The sequence below is a fragment of the Malassezia pachydermatis genome, assembly GCF_001278385.1.
Source record: "Malassezia pachydermatis strain CBS 1879 chromosome Unknown scaffold2, whole genome shotgun sequence".
Classification (NCBI taxonomy): domain Eukaryota; kingdom Fungi; phylum Basidiomycota; class Malasseziomycetes; order Malasseziales; family Malasseziaceae; genus Malassezia; species Malassezia pachydermatis.
Genome location: NW_017253139.1, coordinates 1,066,207 through 1,079,858, shown reverse-complemented (window position 1 = coordinate 1,079,858; position 13,652 = coordinate 1,066,207). Strand labels below are relative to the sequence as shown.

General features: G+C 53.5%; 9 protein-coding genes across 9 annotated transcripts; 6 read left to right on the top strand and 3 right to left on the bottom strand.

Moving 5' to 3' along the window:
- Positions 1 to 11: 11 nt before the first annotated feature.
- Positions 12 to 1,220, bottom strand: Malapachy_2580 (l domain-like protein; the record flags this gene model as incomplete). The annotated part of the gene is made up of 5 exons (XM_018137069.1): positions 12 to 30; positions 62 to 237; positions 265 to 498; positions 526 to 775; positions 805 to 1,220. The coding sequence occupies 5 exons, from the start codon at positions 1,218 to 1,220 to the stop codon at positions 12 to 14; spliced, it is 1,095 nt and encodes a 364-aa protein (XP_017993001.1).
- Positions 1,221 to 1,309: 89 nt separating this feature from the next.
- Positions 1,310 to 2,271, top strand: Malapachy_2588 (f-actin capping protein beta subunit; the record flags this gene model as incomplete). Its single annotated transcript, XM_018137077.1, has 3 exons — positions 1,310 to 1,674; positions 1,705 to 1,808; positions 1,841 to 2,271. The coding sequence occupies 3 exons, from the start codon at positions 1,310 to 1,312 to the stop codon at positions 2,269 to 2,271; spliced, it is 900 nt and encodes a 299-aa protein (XP_017992997.1).
- A 2,279-nt stretch (positions 2,272 to 4,550) lies between these two features.
- On the top strand, positions 4,551 to 5,547 carry Malapachy_2598 (ant1-peroxisomal atp carrier; the record flags this gene model as incomplete). The annotated part of the gene is made up of 3 exons (XM_018137086.1): positions 4,551 to 4,608; positions 4,651 to 4,687; positions 4,719 to 5,547. The coding sequence occupies 3 exons, from the start codon at positions 4,551 to 4,553 to the stop codon at positions 5,545 to 5,547; spliced, it is 924 nt and encodes a 307-aa protein (XP_017993061.1).
- A 53-nt stretch (positions 5,548 to 5,600) lies between these two features.
- Malapachy_2610 (centromere protein k) lies at positions 5,601 to 6,300 on the bottom strand (the record flags this gene model as incomplete). The annotated part of the gene is made up of 5 exons (XM_018137098.1): positions 5,601 to 5,798; positions 5,827 to 5,998; positions 6,026 to 6,170; positions 6,208 to 6,250; positions 6,283 to 6,300. 5 exons carry the CDS (start codon positions 6,298 to 6,300, stop codon positions 5,601 to 5,603), a joined length of 576 nt encoding a protein of 191 aa, XP_017993092.1.
- A 259-nt stretch (positions 6,301 to 6,559) lies between these two features.
- Positions 6,560 to 8,776, top strand: Malapachy_2596 (mdm31-mitochondrial inner membrane protein required for mitochondrial morphology and inheritance; the record flags this gene model as incomplete). Its single annotated transcript, XM_018137085.1, has 1 exon — positions 6,560 to 8,776. The coding sequence occupies one exon, from the start codon at positions 6,560 to 6,562 to the stop codon at positions 8,774 to 8,776; it is 2,217 nt and encodes a 738-aa protein (XP_017993068.1).
- Positions 8,777 to 8,820: 44 nt separating this feature from the next.
- Malapachy_2611 (hypothetical protein) lies at positions 8,821 to 9,369 on the bottom strand (the record flags this gene model as incomplete). The annotated part of the gene is made up of 3 exons (XM_018137099.1): positions 8,821 to 9,035; positions 9,064 to 9,246; positions 9,273 to 9,369. 3 exons carry the CDS (start codon positions 9,367 to 9,369, stop codon positions 8,821 to 8,823), a joined length of 495 nt encoding a protein of 164 aa, XP_017993093.1.
- A 96-nt stretch (positions 9,370 to 9,465) lies between these two features.
- Malapachy_2593 (vacuolar assembly protein did2) lies at positions 9,466 to 10,234 on the top strand (the record flags this gene model as incomplete). Its single annotated transcript, XM_018137082.1, has 5 exons — positions 9,466 to 9,481; positions 9,513 to 9,532; positions 9,559 to 9,810; positions 9,888 to 9,905; positions 9,932 to 10,234. 5 exons carry the CDS (start codon positions 9,466 to 9,468, stop codon positions 10,232 to 10,234), a joined length of 609 nt encoding a protein of 202 aa, XP_017993064.1.
- Positions 10,235 to 10,392: 158 nt separating this feature from the next.
- Malapachy_2614 (hypothetical protein) lies at positions 10,393 to 12,654 on the top strand (the record flags this gene model as incomplete). Its single annotated transcript, XM_018137102.1, has 1 exon — positions 10,393 to 12,654. The coding sequence occupies one exon, from the start codon at positions 10,393 to 10,395 to the stop codon at positions 12,652 to 12,654; it is 2,262 nt and encodes a 753-aa protein (XP_017993096.1).
- A 103-nt stretch (positions 12,655 to 12,757) lies between these two features.
- Positions 12,758 to 13,539, top strand: Malapachy_2620 (hypothetical protein; the record flags this gene model as incomplete). The annotated part of the gene is made up of 2 exons (XM_018137108.1): positions 12,758 to 12,851; positions 12,890 to 13,539. The coding sequence occupies 2 exons, from the start codon at positions 12,758 to 12,760 to the stop codon at positions 13,537 to 13,539; spliced, it is 744 nt and encodes a 247-aa protein (XP_017993233.1).
- Between the last annotated feature and the right edge of the window lie 113 nt (positions 13,540 to 13,652).

The window sequence follows — 13,652 nt, the reverse complement described above, 5'->3', positions numbered from 1 at the left end:
ATACAATACCACTACGATCGCCGAACCAAGCTGTATGTGTGAGGAACTTTGGTATACGTACGTCGCATCTAGCTGCTTGATCTGAGGCAGCAGCAACTGTACCTTGCGCCGGTAGCTAGCACCTTCCGATTTTTGGGCTGGATTGCCTTCCAAATAGACTGTCTCCAGTTCCGGCATGAACGAAGGCCCAAGATACTCCTCCAACTGATTGATATCCGTGATTTGGTTATCGTTGGCCTGGTGTGAGATAATACGTTTACATACCCAGAACTGTGTCAGCTTCGTCAGATGCTTGATGTTTTCAATCACTTGCACTTGATTCGCACCAAAGTCCAATGTAGTGAGATTCGTGTTGTGCTCTAATCCTTCCAGTTTTTGAATACCATTGTGTGAAAGGTACAATTCTTCCAAGGCCTCCAGCGTTTCTAGGCCCTCTAGCTTGGTCAATCGATTGGATTGAATAGAAAGGATACGGAGCTTCTTTAGTGATTGAATTCCCTGCTAATAAGCGTGCCATCGACATACCTCCAACGACGTGATTTTGTTCTTACCGACCCACAGCTCTTCCAAATTGCTCAGTTGAGACAGGTTTTCCAAGGACCGAAGTCGGTTTCCGCCCAACTCCAGGCTTCGAAGGCTGAGAGAAAGGGGACTTTGAAAGTCTGTGGGGCGAATGCGAGCGATTTTGTTCTGTACGAAATACAGGGTATGGCAGTGGCCAAGATGTGAGATTCGAGAGATGTGACGAATATTGTTGAACGATAGATCTAAAACCCTGTTTCATATTAGCAAATGCATACGTACTCAAGCTCTGTATTGTTTTCCAAGCCATTAATGTGCTCAATGGCGTTGTCATACAGGTCTAACTCTTTCAGATGCGGACAGGCGCCAAGGTCCTTTCCCCGCATCGTGCGGATTTCGTTTTGACGGAGACCTAGTCTTTGCAGCGTCTTCCCAAATCGAGGGAGATTCAAACGCTTTGTCGAGTGCAGACGCAAGTGCGTCAAATCAATATCGGTTTCGTCGTCCTCAAAGGCCGTCATCAACTCGTCAATGCCCTCATCTTCATCAGCGACATCTTCATGTTCTTGCTCCTCCGCTTCGTGCTCGTGCTCGTGCTCATGTTCGGAGTCGGTTTCAGGCTCCGGTGCGGGGCCCTTTACTGGCGGAGGTGCCCCCACGACTTGTACCTTCTTTGTCGGAGCACTTTCGTTCGCCATGATGCCGATAAATAGGGAAATGACAGGGCGGCGTGGCTTCGAGACTTGGCGCACGTGCCTCATCGCTCCACACATTGACGTCCCCCACCATGAGTGCGACACAAGACGACCCTGTGACGCTGTCATTGGACATTCTTCGACGACTTCCTCCTGCTCATGTGAAAGAGAATGTCGAGAAGCTTATGAAAGTAATGCCCAATGAGGCGGATGATCTTGCATCTAGCGTAGACCAACCCTTGACACTACAGGTGGACGACTCGAAAGAAGGCGCAGGTCGTGAGTTCCTGTGCTGCGACTACAATCGTGATGGTGCCAGCTGGCGCAGTTGGTACAGCAATCAATACTTCCCTCCTATCACTACAGAAGAAGGTGAGGATGCACCAATTGTGCCCACAGGAGCACTACGAGAATTGGAACTACATGCAAATGATGCCTTCGAGACATACCGGAAATTGTGCGTAGTCAGCTTCTTCTAACACACTAGGTATTATGAAACAGGATATACCAGCACATACCTATGGGACATGGATTCAGCCTCGTCCGAGAGCCTGCCCACCAATTTTGCCGGGGTGGTGCTTTTCAAAAAAGGTATGCTCACAAGTTTGTGCTTACCTATTCAGATTTAGACACCCCTATTGAGGAGGGGAAACCGGCCACACTGGGCACATGGGACTCTATTCATGTGTTTGAGGTATCCAGTACTCGCGACACGGTCACAGGATCATCGTCAGCTCGCTACAAAATATCTAGTTCTGTGATGCTATCACTCCAACGAACTGACACTAACAACGTTGGCCTAGTGGATCTGGGCGGCAGCTTGACCCGACAAACGCAAGACACGTGCAAAGTGGAAGATGCGTCTAGCCATATCAGTAACCTAGGCCGTATAATTGAGGATATTGAGGGCAAGATACGCAACCAATTGCAAGAAATCTACTTTGGAAAGATGGAGGACATTGTCAACCACCTGCGGAGCACGGACGATCTGGAGGCCAGTCGAAACGCCAAAAAGCTGCAAGAAGAGCTTGTTGCAGGTTGGGAACGGGCGTAATACATAGCTGGACCGTGCTAGGTTGGAATGAAATCTGTTGTTTAGACATGCGTTATGCACGGGATATTACACGTGGTGCTGACCCATACGGCCGATCCATTCAGGCGCGTACATTGTGCATAATTTTCTTTGGCGACAGGCTTCGTCCCTCTCCCGACTCATCTTACGTAAGCCAAGGGCACCAACCAGTAAGTTCTGACGCAAGCGTAGACAAAGCGTGTTAGAGTGTCGGGCGCCACGGCTACACAGTGCACGTTCACTCTTGCCGTAACACCCACTGGCGAGGTCGTTGTTGTATTTATTATGGTGCACAGTCTATCTCCTTCACTTGATGGTACTGGTGTGAAAGCTGCGCGCCAGCGTGGTGCGTCGCACATTGTATGTATTTTGATCTTTTAATTTTTTTTTTTATCGTGCATGGTTGCTAACACGACGACAGGACTTCAAGTCGGCTTCGTTGGCCGTCGCTAGCAAGGCTATGCGCAACGAGTTGAATCAGATGATCGATGGTGTTGAGGACCCAGCTGCGAAGCGTGTATGTATTTATCTTCGTATGGCTTACCCTGCAGGCATTTGAGGCGGAGATGTCTTCGTTCTACCACCTCTTCAACCGTTTCCTGGCTGAAAAGGCTAAGGGTGAGAAACTGTATGTGTGCATTCATGTGGCTGACATCTAGGGACTGGGAGAAGATTCAGCCTCCGGCCCCGGAGCAAGTGACGCCCTACTCTGCACTGCCGAAGGCCACAGACCCTTCGGTGCTGAACAAGCTGGCTGTGCTGAAGCTTAACGGTGGTCTCGGTACTACGATGGGCTGCACTGGCCCCAAGAGTGTGATTGAGGTCCGTGAGGGCATGACGTTCCTTGACATGTCTGTGCGTCAGATCGAGCACCTTAACGGTACTTACAATGTCAATGTGCCGTTCATCCTCATGAACTCCTTCAACACCGATGACGACACCGCTCGCGTGATCCAAAAATACGCAAACCACAACGTGGAAATCCTGACATTCAACCAGTCGCGCTACCCGCGTATTGACCGCGACAGCATGCTACCCTGCCCACAGAGCGCGACGTCGAACAAGAGCCTGTGGTACCCGCCTGGACACGGTGACTTGTTTGATGCGATGCACAACTCGGGCCTGCTCGACAGTCTGATTGCTATGGGCAAGGAATACGTATTTGTATCGAATGTGGACAACTTGGGTGCTGTGGTGGACCTGAACATTTACCAGCACATGATCGAGACGCAGGCTGAGTTCATTTCGGAGGTGACCGACAAGACCAAGGCTGATGTGAAGGGTGGTACCCTGATTGACTACGAGGGTACCATCCGCCTGCTTGAGATTGCGCAGGTGCCGTCGGAGCACGTGGAAGACTTCAAGTCGATCAAGAAGTTCAAGATCTTCAACACGAACAACCTATGGCTCAACCTGAAGGCCATTAAGCGTGTGGTGGAGAACGACGAGCTGGACCTTGAGATTATTGTGAACCACAAGTCGCTTGACAATGGCAACCCTGTGATCCAGCTGGAGACTGCTGTGGGTGCTGCCATCAAGCACTTCCGTGGCGCAAAGGGTGTGAATGTGCCGCGCTCGCGTTTCCTGCCTGTGAAGAGCTGCTCGGACCTGCTCCTGATCACCAGTGATCTGTACAGCCTGGAGCACGGTAAGCTCGTTATGAACCCGCAGCGCCAGTTCAGCCAAACACCGGTTATTAAGCTGGGCGACACCTTCAAGAAGGTGGCGAACTACCAGAAGCGTTTTAAGAGTATCCCCAAGATGATGGAACTCGACCACCTTACAGTTATGGGCGATGTCTCGTTCGGCCGTGGTGTCGAGCTCAAAGGCACTGTCATTATTGTGGCCAACGAGGGCAACCGGATCGAGATTCCTGACGGTTCGATCCTTGAAAACAAGCTTGTGACTGGTAACCTTGCCATTATTGAACATTAGTATCGACGCTCCTTTCCTTTCTCCTGCAGAATATCTTGTAGCTCCCTCTACACCGTATCCTCTTGCTTTCTTCAACCAAAAAAATAGCGTCGTTCTCCTGCAGAAGACAGTTTCCTCCACATGCGGCGGGGCCTCGCGTACGGCTCGCTACCCTGGCCCCCCTTCAGTGTGGAGGTAAATCACGCCGGTCCGGCCGGGATTCTATCTCGGATAGACATATCCCCGCTTTCGATTACCAAGCAGGTGTCCAGGGAATCTCCTCCGTGCAGACCACCACCTATTGTGTTGCCAGTGTCCTCTCTCTCCATCCCCACGAATCCTTTACAATGACTAGCGAGCAACCTCTTACTCCTTTTGAGAATGCCTTGGCGGGTGCTCTTGGTGGTATGTAGGACTTCGTCAGCAGGCCATACTCACGCAATGCAGGCGTCTTCTCCAATGCTGTGATATACCCCCTCGATACGTATGTACGAACATGTTGACTTACCATACAGCGTCAAGACTGTCATCCAAGCCGACAAAAAGGCAGCCGCCGAGCATGGTGACACGAAGAAGAAGCTTGGTATCGTTCAGACTCTCTTGATGCTTGTTCGGACCAAGGGCCCTTCGTCGCTGTACCGTGGCTTCCTTGCCAACATCCTGAACACGTTCATTCAGCAGTTCGCATACTTCTACTGGTACTCGGTCGTCCGTACTGTGTACATCAAGCGCGTGCTTCACTCCAAGACTGCCGCTCCGACACTTCACGTCGTTACCGAGCTTGTGCTCGGCGCTGTGTCCGCTGCCCTGGCACAGCTGTTTACTACCCCTGTGGGTGTGATTGCCACGCGCCAGCAGATCGGCACGGATCACCACGAAGAAGACGACTCGTTTGTGGGCCATATCAAGGATATTTACCACGCCGACGGTATCACTGGCTTCTGGCGCGGCCTGCGACCAAGCCTGGTGCTTACCGTTAACCCTGCGATCACCTACGGTGTGTACGAGCGTGTGAAGAACTTGATTCTTGCCGCATCGGGTGGCCACATGACGCCTGGTAAGTCGTTTGTCATCGGTGCGCTCTCCAAGACTCTTGCTACTATTGTGACATTCCCGTATATCCTCAGCAAGATCCGTCTGCAGGCCAAGAACACACCATACAAGACTGCCTTCGATGTCCTTGGCCATATCTACCACCAAAAGGGCGTGCTTGGCTGGTACCAGGGTATGAACGCTCAGATTACCAAGGCTGTGCTCTCGCAGGCGCTCCTCTTCTATTTCCGTGACTATTTCGAGATCTGGACGCGTCAGATCCTCGCCCTATCCTACTTCAAGTCTGCGTAATGTTATGGTGCATGATAGCCGCTAGTATCACTCCCATATTTTCCTGTGTCCTACTATTTATACAACGTGGGCCGCAGCGTTTGCGGGTCCGGCATCGGTTCGTGAAAGGCCACCAGGCGAACCAGCCCTGCCTGTGAAGGATGGTGCTCAATAAGTTGCGCCTGCTGTACAAAGGCCAGGACGCTAGGATCCAGACCTTTGGTCCGTACATAGGGATCGTCGGGCTGCTCCCATAGCGCATTTAAAAGCCACTGGTAGGTTAGTGAGCGTCCTACCTACCTCGAGCAACAGCCGCAGCTGTACACATAGCTCGGGATCCGCGAAGGCATGCTCTGTGAGAGACACAAGAACTTTTAGCAGCGCCTTCTCCGAGTGGGACGACGTAGGGATCTCTGGCTGTGCCTGCCATGCCTGCTCTATTTCATGCAGTTCCTGGCACAAGGTTTGCTGACTGCTACGTTAGATCGATCCAACCTACTCTTCAGCCGTGCTCTTGGCCACTCGAAGTTCCTGTTCTAGTTCCTGTAGCAGTATGCGATGCTGCTCTACGCATTGGGTAAGCTGCTGACGCAGAACATTCACGTCCTGCGTCGCTTGAAGTGACGTAGGCGGTGCCGCCAAATCTGCCAAGGTAAGCACTGTACTGCATGTCCAACTTACTCTTCTGGGCCTCTAAGATCGCACGATCAAGACGTCGGCATTCCTGTGGTCAGACTGTGGGCCGCCTGCACCTACTTCCTGTGCTTCTTCCATGACATGGAGAGAACCAGCAGCGTTCTGCACGTGTAATGAGCTCTCCAGGTGGCACGTGCATGTGGAGAGGAATGACAGATGACTTTCGCTGCGGGAGCCTTGATAATTTGCTCCTAGCGGTGGTGCCGTGGTGTAGCTAATGGCGCTGAGGGCAGCTCAGCTCGCCTTCTCCGCATTGCGGCTCGAAATGATGCAAAGTACCACTAGAGTATCCTTACATCGTAGGTTATGGCAGCCTCTCTTGCTCTCGTCCCCTACGATGCTATTTCCTCAACGCCACAGGTGGCAACGTCCGTCTCTTTTCCACACATCTGCTCGTGCTGGTAACGAACAGGCCCCCAAATCCACCGATCCTGCGAACAAAGATGCCGAACAGAAGAAAGAAGGGAAAGGCGATCCTCAACAGGAGATGCCACCCGCCAGCCAGCTATCGTCGAAGCGCTCCAACACGATGGAGCTGGTGGACCTGTCCTTACGCCCCTTCCAAAACTACCCTCGTTCGCTACGTGATCTAGCCTTAAAAGCACGCAGCTTTTCGGAAAAGAACAAGGAGGGACACCCAAAGTCCAGCAATACCAAGATTTTGCCAGAACGACCCACGAAGGAGGAGCTTTTGCAGATCGCGCGTGGGTTCTGGACGCGCATGCGCATCCGCTTTAAGTGGTTCACCATCCGTGGTTTTCGGCGCTTTAATGTGGATGATATCAGTGCCTTTTTTACGCTTGGTGGTCTAGGCACGGCAATTTGGATTATTGTAGGTACGACTACGTTCGTATCTGTTATTTTCGCAGCGTTGAGTGTGTTTAATCTGCAAGGCTGGATCGCTATGCAGCTAGCCAAATTTTTATCAGCACAGACAGGCTTCACCATTGCGTTTGGGAGCGCCATTGTACCCAAGTGGAAAGAAGGCTTGATTAGTTTCAAGGATGTGGTCATCACCCGACGTGCAGAGCCGATGGACCCTGAGACACTGCGCAAAGAACGTCAAGAGCGTGGTGAAGATGAGATGGGGAACGACCTTCATGTTTTTGAACTCGGTCTTAGTGATGAGCCCACCATTCCTGCGTTTGATACAGGTGATGAGCTTGTGCGGCCGATTGGCCAACCTGAGCCGCCGGCCCTGAAGAGACGCAAAGATACCAATTTCTCCATGTTTGAGCTGCGTGTGGACTCGATTGATGTTCAGCTGAGCTTGTCACGCTGGTTTGACGGTCGTGGGATTCTCCACAAGATGGATATTCGCGGTATTCGTGGCATTGTGGATCGTCGCCACGTGTTTTGGGACCCCGATGTGCCATGGGATCCTAAGAAGGCGCGCCGTAAAGCGAAGCCCAATGACTTTGATTTGGACCAGTTCACGATCGAAGATTTCCTGGTGACTGTGTACCAGCCAGGCAACTTTAGGCCGTTTAATTTGAGTATCTTCAATGCGCGCATCCCTCGTCTTCGTACGCAGTGGCTGTTCTATGATTTACTCAATGCCGACTCCATTACGGGCCAAATTGATGGCTGCTTGTTCAGCCTGCACAAGCCGCAAAGTGTTCACCATACGACACGAAGTATGTACAGTCACCGCGGCAAGGAAAATGCCCCGTACTTCCAAAACTGGTCGCGATTGCGTGTCGATGGTGTCAACATTGACCACATCCAAAAGATGGCGGGCTTGAGTGGACCGCTGATGTGGATCTATGCAGGCCGTTTCGATATGGTCGCTGACATCAAATTCCCTCGGCAATATGGTGAGGGGGTCGATTTGAGCACGGTGCTGTCAGAGATTATTGAGAATCTCAATATGACATTCTCGCCGGACCGACCATGGTCACAAGACGATCTTGATGTATTGATTCCCGGCCAGCCTGAGCTAAGTGGCCCAGCTCTCTCAGCGCCTATTGCGGCGGTGGGTCCTGTGGCAGAGCGTGTACGGAAACAGCGTGCCGAGCATGACGAGGCGGAGAGATACAAGCGCCGCCGCCCCCGCTTCCTACCTTCTACGGCGGAAAATCGTGCAGACACAGAGCGAGAGAATATGACTTTATCAGATCCGGCGGATTCATCGTCCAACAGTGTCCCACCGTCTGTGGTCATCGAGCTGGATGTGCGTATGAAAGATATCAAAGCGTCTATGCCGATCTTTACGCGGGCCTTGAGCTACTCGACGTATACGTTGGCTCGACCTATTGTAGCATTCATGAATGCCAACAAGACGCTGATTCCCGTGCACTGCCGCGTCGTTATGGATCTTAGCGAATTTGATGGCTCCCTTGATCTCTCTCAAACAGGCCTTCCGCCTCTGGTCTCCCAAAAGATTTGGGAGGCGTTAGCGAATCATGTGGCGTCGCAACAAGCCAACAATCAGCGTGTGCGCAATGTAAGTCTTTGGACGTTGGATATCATGTCCCAAGGGCTGCTTCGCGTAGCACGTCAATTGCGCGACATCTTGGTGAGATCCATTTCCCCTGAGGTGCCGCCTACGTAGTGTGCTATTAATATTTCTACGTAGTCGGTCTATACCCTTCTCTTCTACACGATCTTTTGTGACGGCGTGGTGGTTACAGTTTGTGGAGGGGTCATCCCAGGCACGGCGCCACGCCAGCTGGTCTCGTCGAAGTAGTAGTTGCCATACACGCCCAATCCAATACCACTCGCCGACAAACTTAGGAGGAGGGAGAGTGGCGAGCGATGCAGATAGCGCAGAATAGGCAGCGTTTTAAATGTCACATACGTCAATGACCATGCTACCGTGTGAGTCGACTCGATACACACCTGTGATAACGCCGCTCCCGTTCATTACATCGCCCTGATCAATCATGTACCCACCAAACGCAAAGAAGAACCCGAATCCCAACGATTGCCAGAACGGTGGGACGAGTCGCGGTAGGCGTTGACGAACCTCTTTCTTGGCGGTCTGCAGCGCATGCCCAAACCCAAAAGGCATAGCTAGCGCACCTGGCATAAGTAGATGCAGTACATACAAAGACCAGCCATAGCATATGCAGGACGAGAGTCATGCGCACAGGTGCGCATCTCCGCGAGCACAGGCTGAAGGTGGCTCAGCATAGGCGCCGTCATGATGTAGGAGGTCTGTGGGTGTTGGAGGGCTTGGCACCTCCACAAACACGTTTCTTCCGCCACTCCTCGTTGTTCGTGTCCTGGTGGCTGCAAAGAATGAGCGGGCTGGAAAGTATGTACGACCTGTCACTTACCCGTGTTAGAGTCTCTGTTTCAGCTCAAAGTATGTGGATTGTATGCTTACCACAGTTCACGGCCAAATCGCTGCAGCGTCAAGCGAACAAAGCGAGCCGCGATGAAGTCACAGAGAAGGCCAAGCTGAAAAAGGTTCGTCACCTTTCCTCTTACCTCCAGGCTTTAGCTCAGGGAAATACCGAAGGTGCACGGATCTACGCGGCCAATTCTATTCGCAAGAAAAACGAGTCTTTGAACTTGTTGCGGCTCAGCAGCCGTATCGATGCAGTGGCTAGTCGGGTGGAAACGGCCGTATCAATGCGTCAGGTACGGTTTTTCTCGCTAACAACCAGGTGACAGGGAGCATGTCGTCGGTGGTCAAAGGACTTGACAAAGCTATGCAGTCGATGGACTTGGAAAGAGTATGTTCTATGTGCTCTTACCCCAGATCTCCATGGTCATGGACAAGTTTGAGAACCAATTGGAGGATGTGGACGTGCAGACATCATATATGGAGACGACGATGAACTCCACGACTGCGTCAGGCATGCCGCAAGACCAAGTGGATCTCCTCATGCAGCAAGTGGCTGATGAAAACGGCATAGAAGTGCACCAGCAACTCGGCGAGGCAGGTTTGGCTGGCAAAGTCACGGAGCTGCCTGCGGAGAGTATAGCACGACGCAACGCGCCCTCTGCCGATCAAGATGAAGCCTTGGCTCAGCGTCTCCGCGCTCTACGTCCCGCTACCTAGTCCCCTAGAGATCTCTGTTCCTAGTTGTGTCGCCTTGCCAGGGCTAATGCTTAGTCAGTGACCCCGACCGAACGACACGCAAACCGGCCTAAAAGTGGAGTGCGCGTCGCGCGTGCGTGCCATACAAGGCAGGGGCAAAGAAAACCTGTCTGTTGACCATGAGCGAATCGTCCCCGGCTCGCCCATCCACGTCCTCGCCCAAGGTCCGGAAGCGGCCTAGCACATTGTTGGAAGTGTCTACTATTGCCTCCAACCCTAGTGTGCTCTCGCTGGATGAGCTGGCAGAGTGGGAGGATTCGCTTGCGAGTCTGCAACGCAAACCCTCTGCCGATGAATTTTCTCGCATTGTGAATGAAATTAGTTCGCACCGACGTTTAAATGGTGGGCCAAGGCATAGGAAAAGCCATCAAAGCTTTGCTAGTAGCGATGACGGTCGAAGCACCAGCAGTCGGTACGCTGCCATGGAGGGCGATACGTCAGCGCTGCCTCTGCGACTGTGCTGTTGTGGCCAGACTGAATGCGATGTGGCGCAACGTGTATCGCAGCAGCTGCAGGATATGGAGTCGGATCTGCAGCTGAGTGCCGAAATTGGCCAGGCGCTGTTACAGCGCCAGGATGCCATTGTTCACCGTGCGCAGCAAGAGTCCGAAGAGCATGCCCAGCAGCGCGATCAGCTCCTGGGCCGCTTATCGCAGAGTATCAAAGAGACACAGCGGCTTGAGCACCAGCTCTCTCAAGCGCAATTCAACTTGGAAGCCGCCGACCAGAGTCAGCATGCGCTTCTGGCCGAATTGGAGGGGGCGCGGCAACAGCTCAAGCAGATGAAAATGCACCGTGTCAAAGTCACGCAGCTCGAAGCCAGGCTCACCCATGTACGTACTGAGCTTGAGGATACCAAGGCGGAGCTTGCGGCGGAACGACGTCGACGCGTTTCTGCGGAGAAGAAGCACAAGCAGCTCATGGTACAGCGTTGTTCGGAGCTAAGCGAGCGCCTGGAAGAAGAGGCCCAACGAACACGTTTTACACAGAGTACAGCTCAGGCGTATGCAAGGGCATGGGAGGCTGTACAGGCACGCTTGGCGTCGGCCCATGTGCCAGATCAGAGCGACGGCTCCTTGCCGGACGATGCTCTGCGTTCGATGGTGGAGGAACACGAGGCGTTGTGTCGTGACCACGAGCATTTGCAGTCGCTCTTGCAAGCAGCGAACGACGAGGTAGCACAGCTCCAGGAAGCGGCCGAGAGTTCCATGCCCCTTCCACCGGCGCTGGACATGGAGCTGGCCAACTCTGTACGCGCGCCTTCTTCTTCTTCTTCGGTGCTCGACCCACCGTCGGGCAGTGATAAGCTCTTGGACTATGTACACGAGACGACACCCTCCCTTCACTCGCACGAAGATACCCACTCGCACGACACTGGCTCCTTGCATGCCTTTGGATCAGAGCATGGCGTCCCTGATCCACCGCATGAGACTCGGTCAGCCCTGCTTGGCTCCTTGATGGATACGGTATCACGCACCTACACGAAGCTGCAACAGGCCGATATTGATACACTTGCTACGCGTCTGCAACGTCAGAAACTGGCAGGCGATGTAGCTCACTTGTCACGCACTACGATCCAGGCCAATATCCGGGATATCGAAGGCATGAAAGAGCATTTCCGTGTCCTCCTCGAGAAAGAAGCTCGGCGTGGCACGTCGACACAGGGCAGCCTAGTCACGCGTCGTGACTTTTTTGCGCTGGTCAAGCTTCATCGTGAATCGTTGCTGGAGTTGGCACGCCTCCGACGCTGTGTCAATGATATCCAACTGAATCCTAGCCAGGCATCCAAGCTGTTGCATGAGCATCTAGGTGCCAGCACAACTGTGAGCAGTCAACGCAGCTGGATCTCACGCATGCTCACAGGCGTGCTGTCCTCAGACACGTCCTCCTCGCCCGATACCACACCCCCCTCCACCCCGTCGATCAACGAATCGGCCTTTGTGCGGTTTCCCACCTCGGAGCCTGTGGCGGCAACCACACCATCCGCCTCCCTCCCTATGCCCATGTCTCGAGCTTTGCCTGAGCATCGCACTGCCGCGCCGCCATCTCGGATGCTGCCTCGCGCGAGTGCGGCTGTGATGTCCACGTCAGTAGCTGTGCACGTACATGGCATGCACTCCTCTGGCAAGCCAGGTATGCTCAAGACCAAGGCATCGCAGCCCAACCTCTTGCAACAGGCGGCCGGAGGCTCGCGTCGCGTAGTGTCGCAGACGCCCTCGATGCCACCTGTGCCTGCATGGCATGAGCCCATGTTACGTCCCCGAGCACGTGGCCTTAGTGACAGTTCGATTCACAGCACGTTTTTGGAACATGGTGCTACGTCCGATGCGGCAGTTGACCGTGTGCTTACGCCAGCGGCACTCACCCTGTCGACCGACTAGCGCTATAGATACCCCCTGTAGTATGATCTCTTACGATTACATAAGCATATGGGTCGCGTCTGGGGCCCATTCTATGCCCCCCTTCCCTCCTCTGTTGGGGACGATGGCGTGCACATTTCAGGGCGATCGCGTCACACTCCAGGGGCGCTGGTTTGAGCCCACAGGTCCCAGTCGTGGCCTGGCGGTTATCGCACATCGTACGTCATGCTATATCGGCACACGAATTAACCGTTAGCGTATGGCTTCTTGGGCGGCTCACAGGACGATGTGACTGTTAAGATTATTGCACGCATCCTTACACAGCAAGGACTTTATGCCGTGACATACAATGCTCGTGGCATAGGCGAATCCGAGGGTCGCGGGTCATGGTCGTTGCAGCCAGAGGCCTTCGATATGCGACTCGTGGTCCAGCAGGCGATGGAGCAAACGCCGGCCTTCACATCCACGTCGCGGCCGTTGCTTTACATCGTAGGATACAGTGCTGGGTCCCTGCAGGCGTCCACCGTGCGGCCCATGAAGACAGGCAGATGGGCCGACGCCTACGTGCAGTATGTGTTGCTGTCGTACCCATTAGGTGTCCGCTGGGCTCTCACGTCGTTTCACACGCTCAAATTCAACGCAGCGCTTGAGGAATTGATCCGCCTGGACAAGTCATCGTCCTCTACCTCTGTGTGTGTCATCTATACCACCCGGGACCAATTTACATCCCAAGAGGTGCGTACATTCTCTATCGTTCTCACTCTCCAGAGCTACGCCACATGGATCGAGCATCTACGTACATTATCCCCCCACCTGGTCGTGCACAGAGTCGAGGGAGATCACTACTGGCGCGAGCCGTCCATGCAACGTACGCTCATTGAGACGTTGCGGGCCCCTCAGCACTGACCTCCACATAGTGTATCCATATCGGCCGAAGCGGTCTAAACTCAAGAGACCAACACACAGCGGCGCGAGGTTGCGTGTCAGACCCAGGTGTGCCGCTGCCTCGTGTCCCTGTT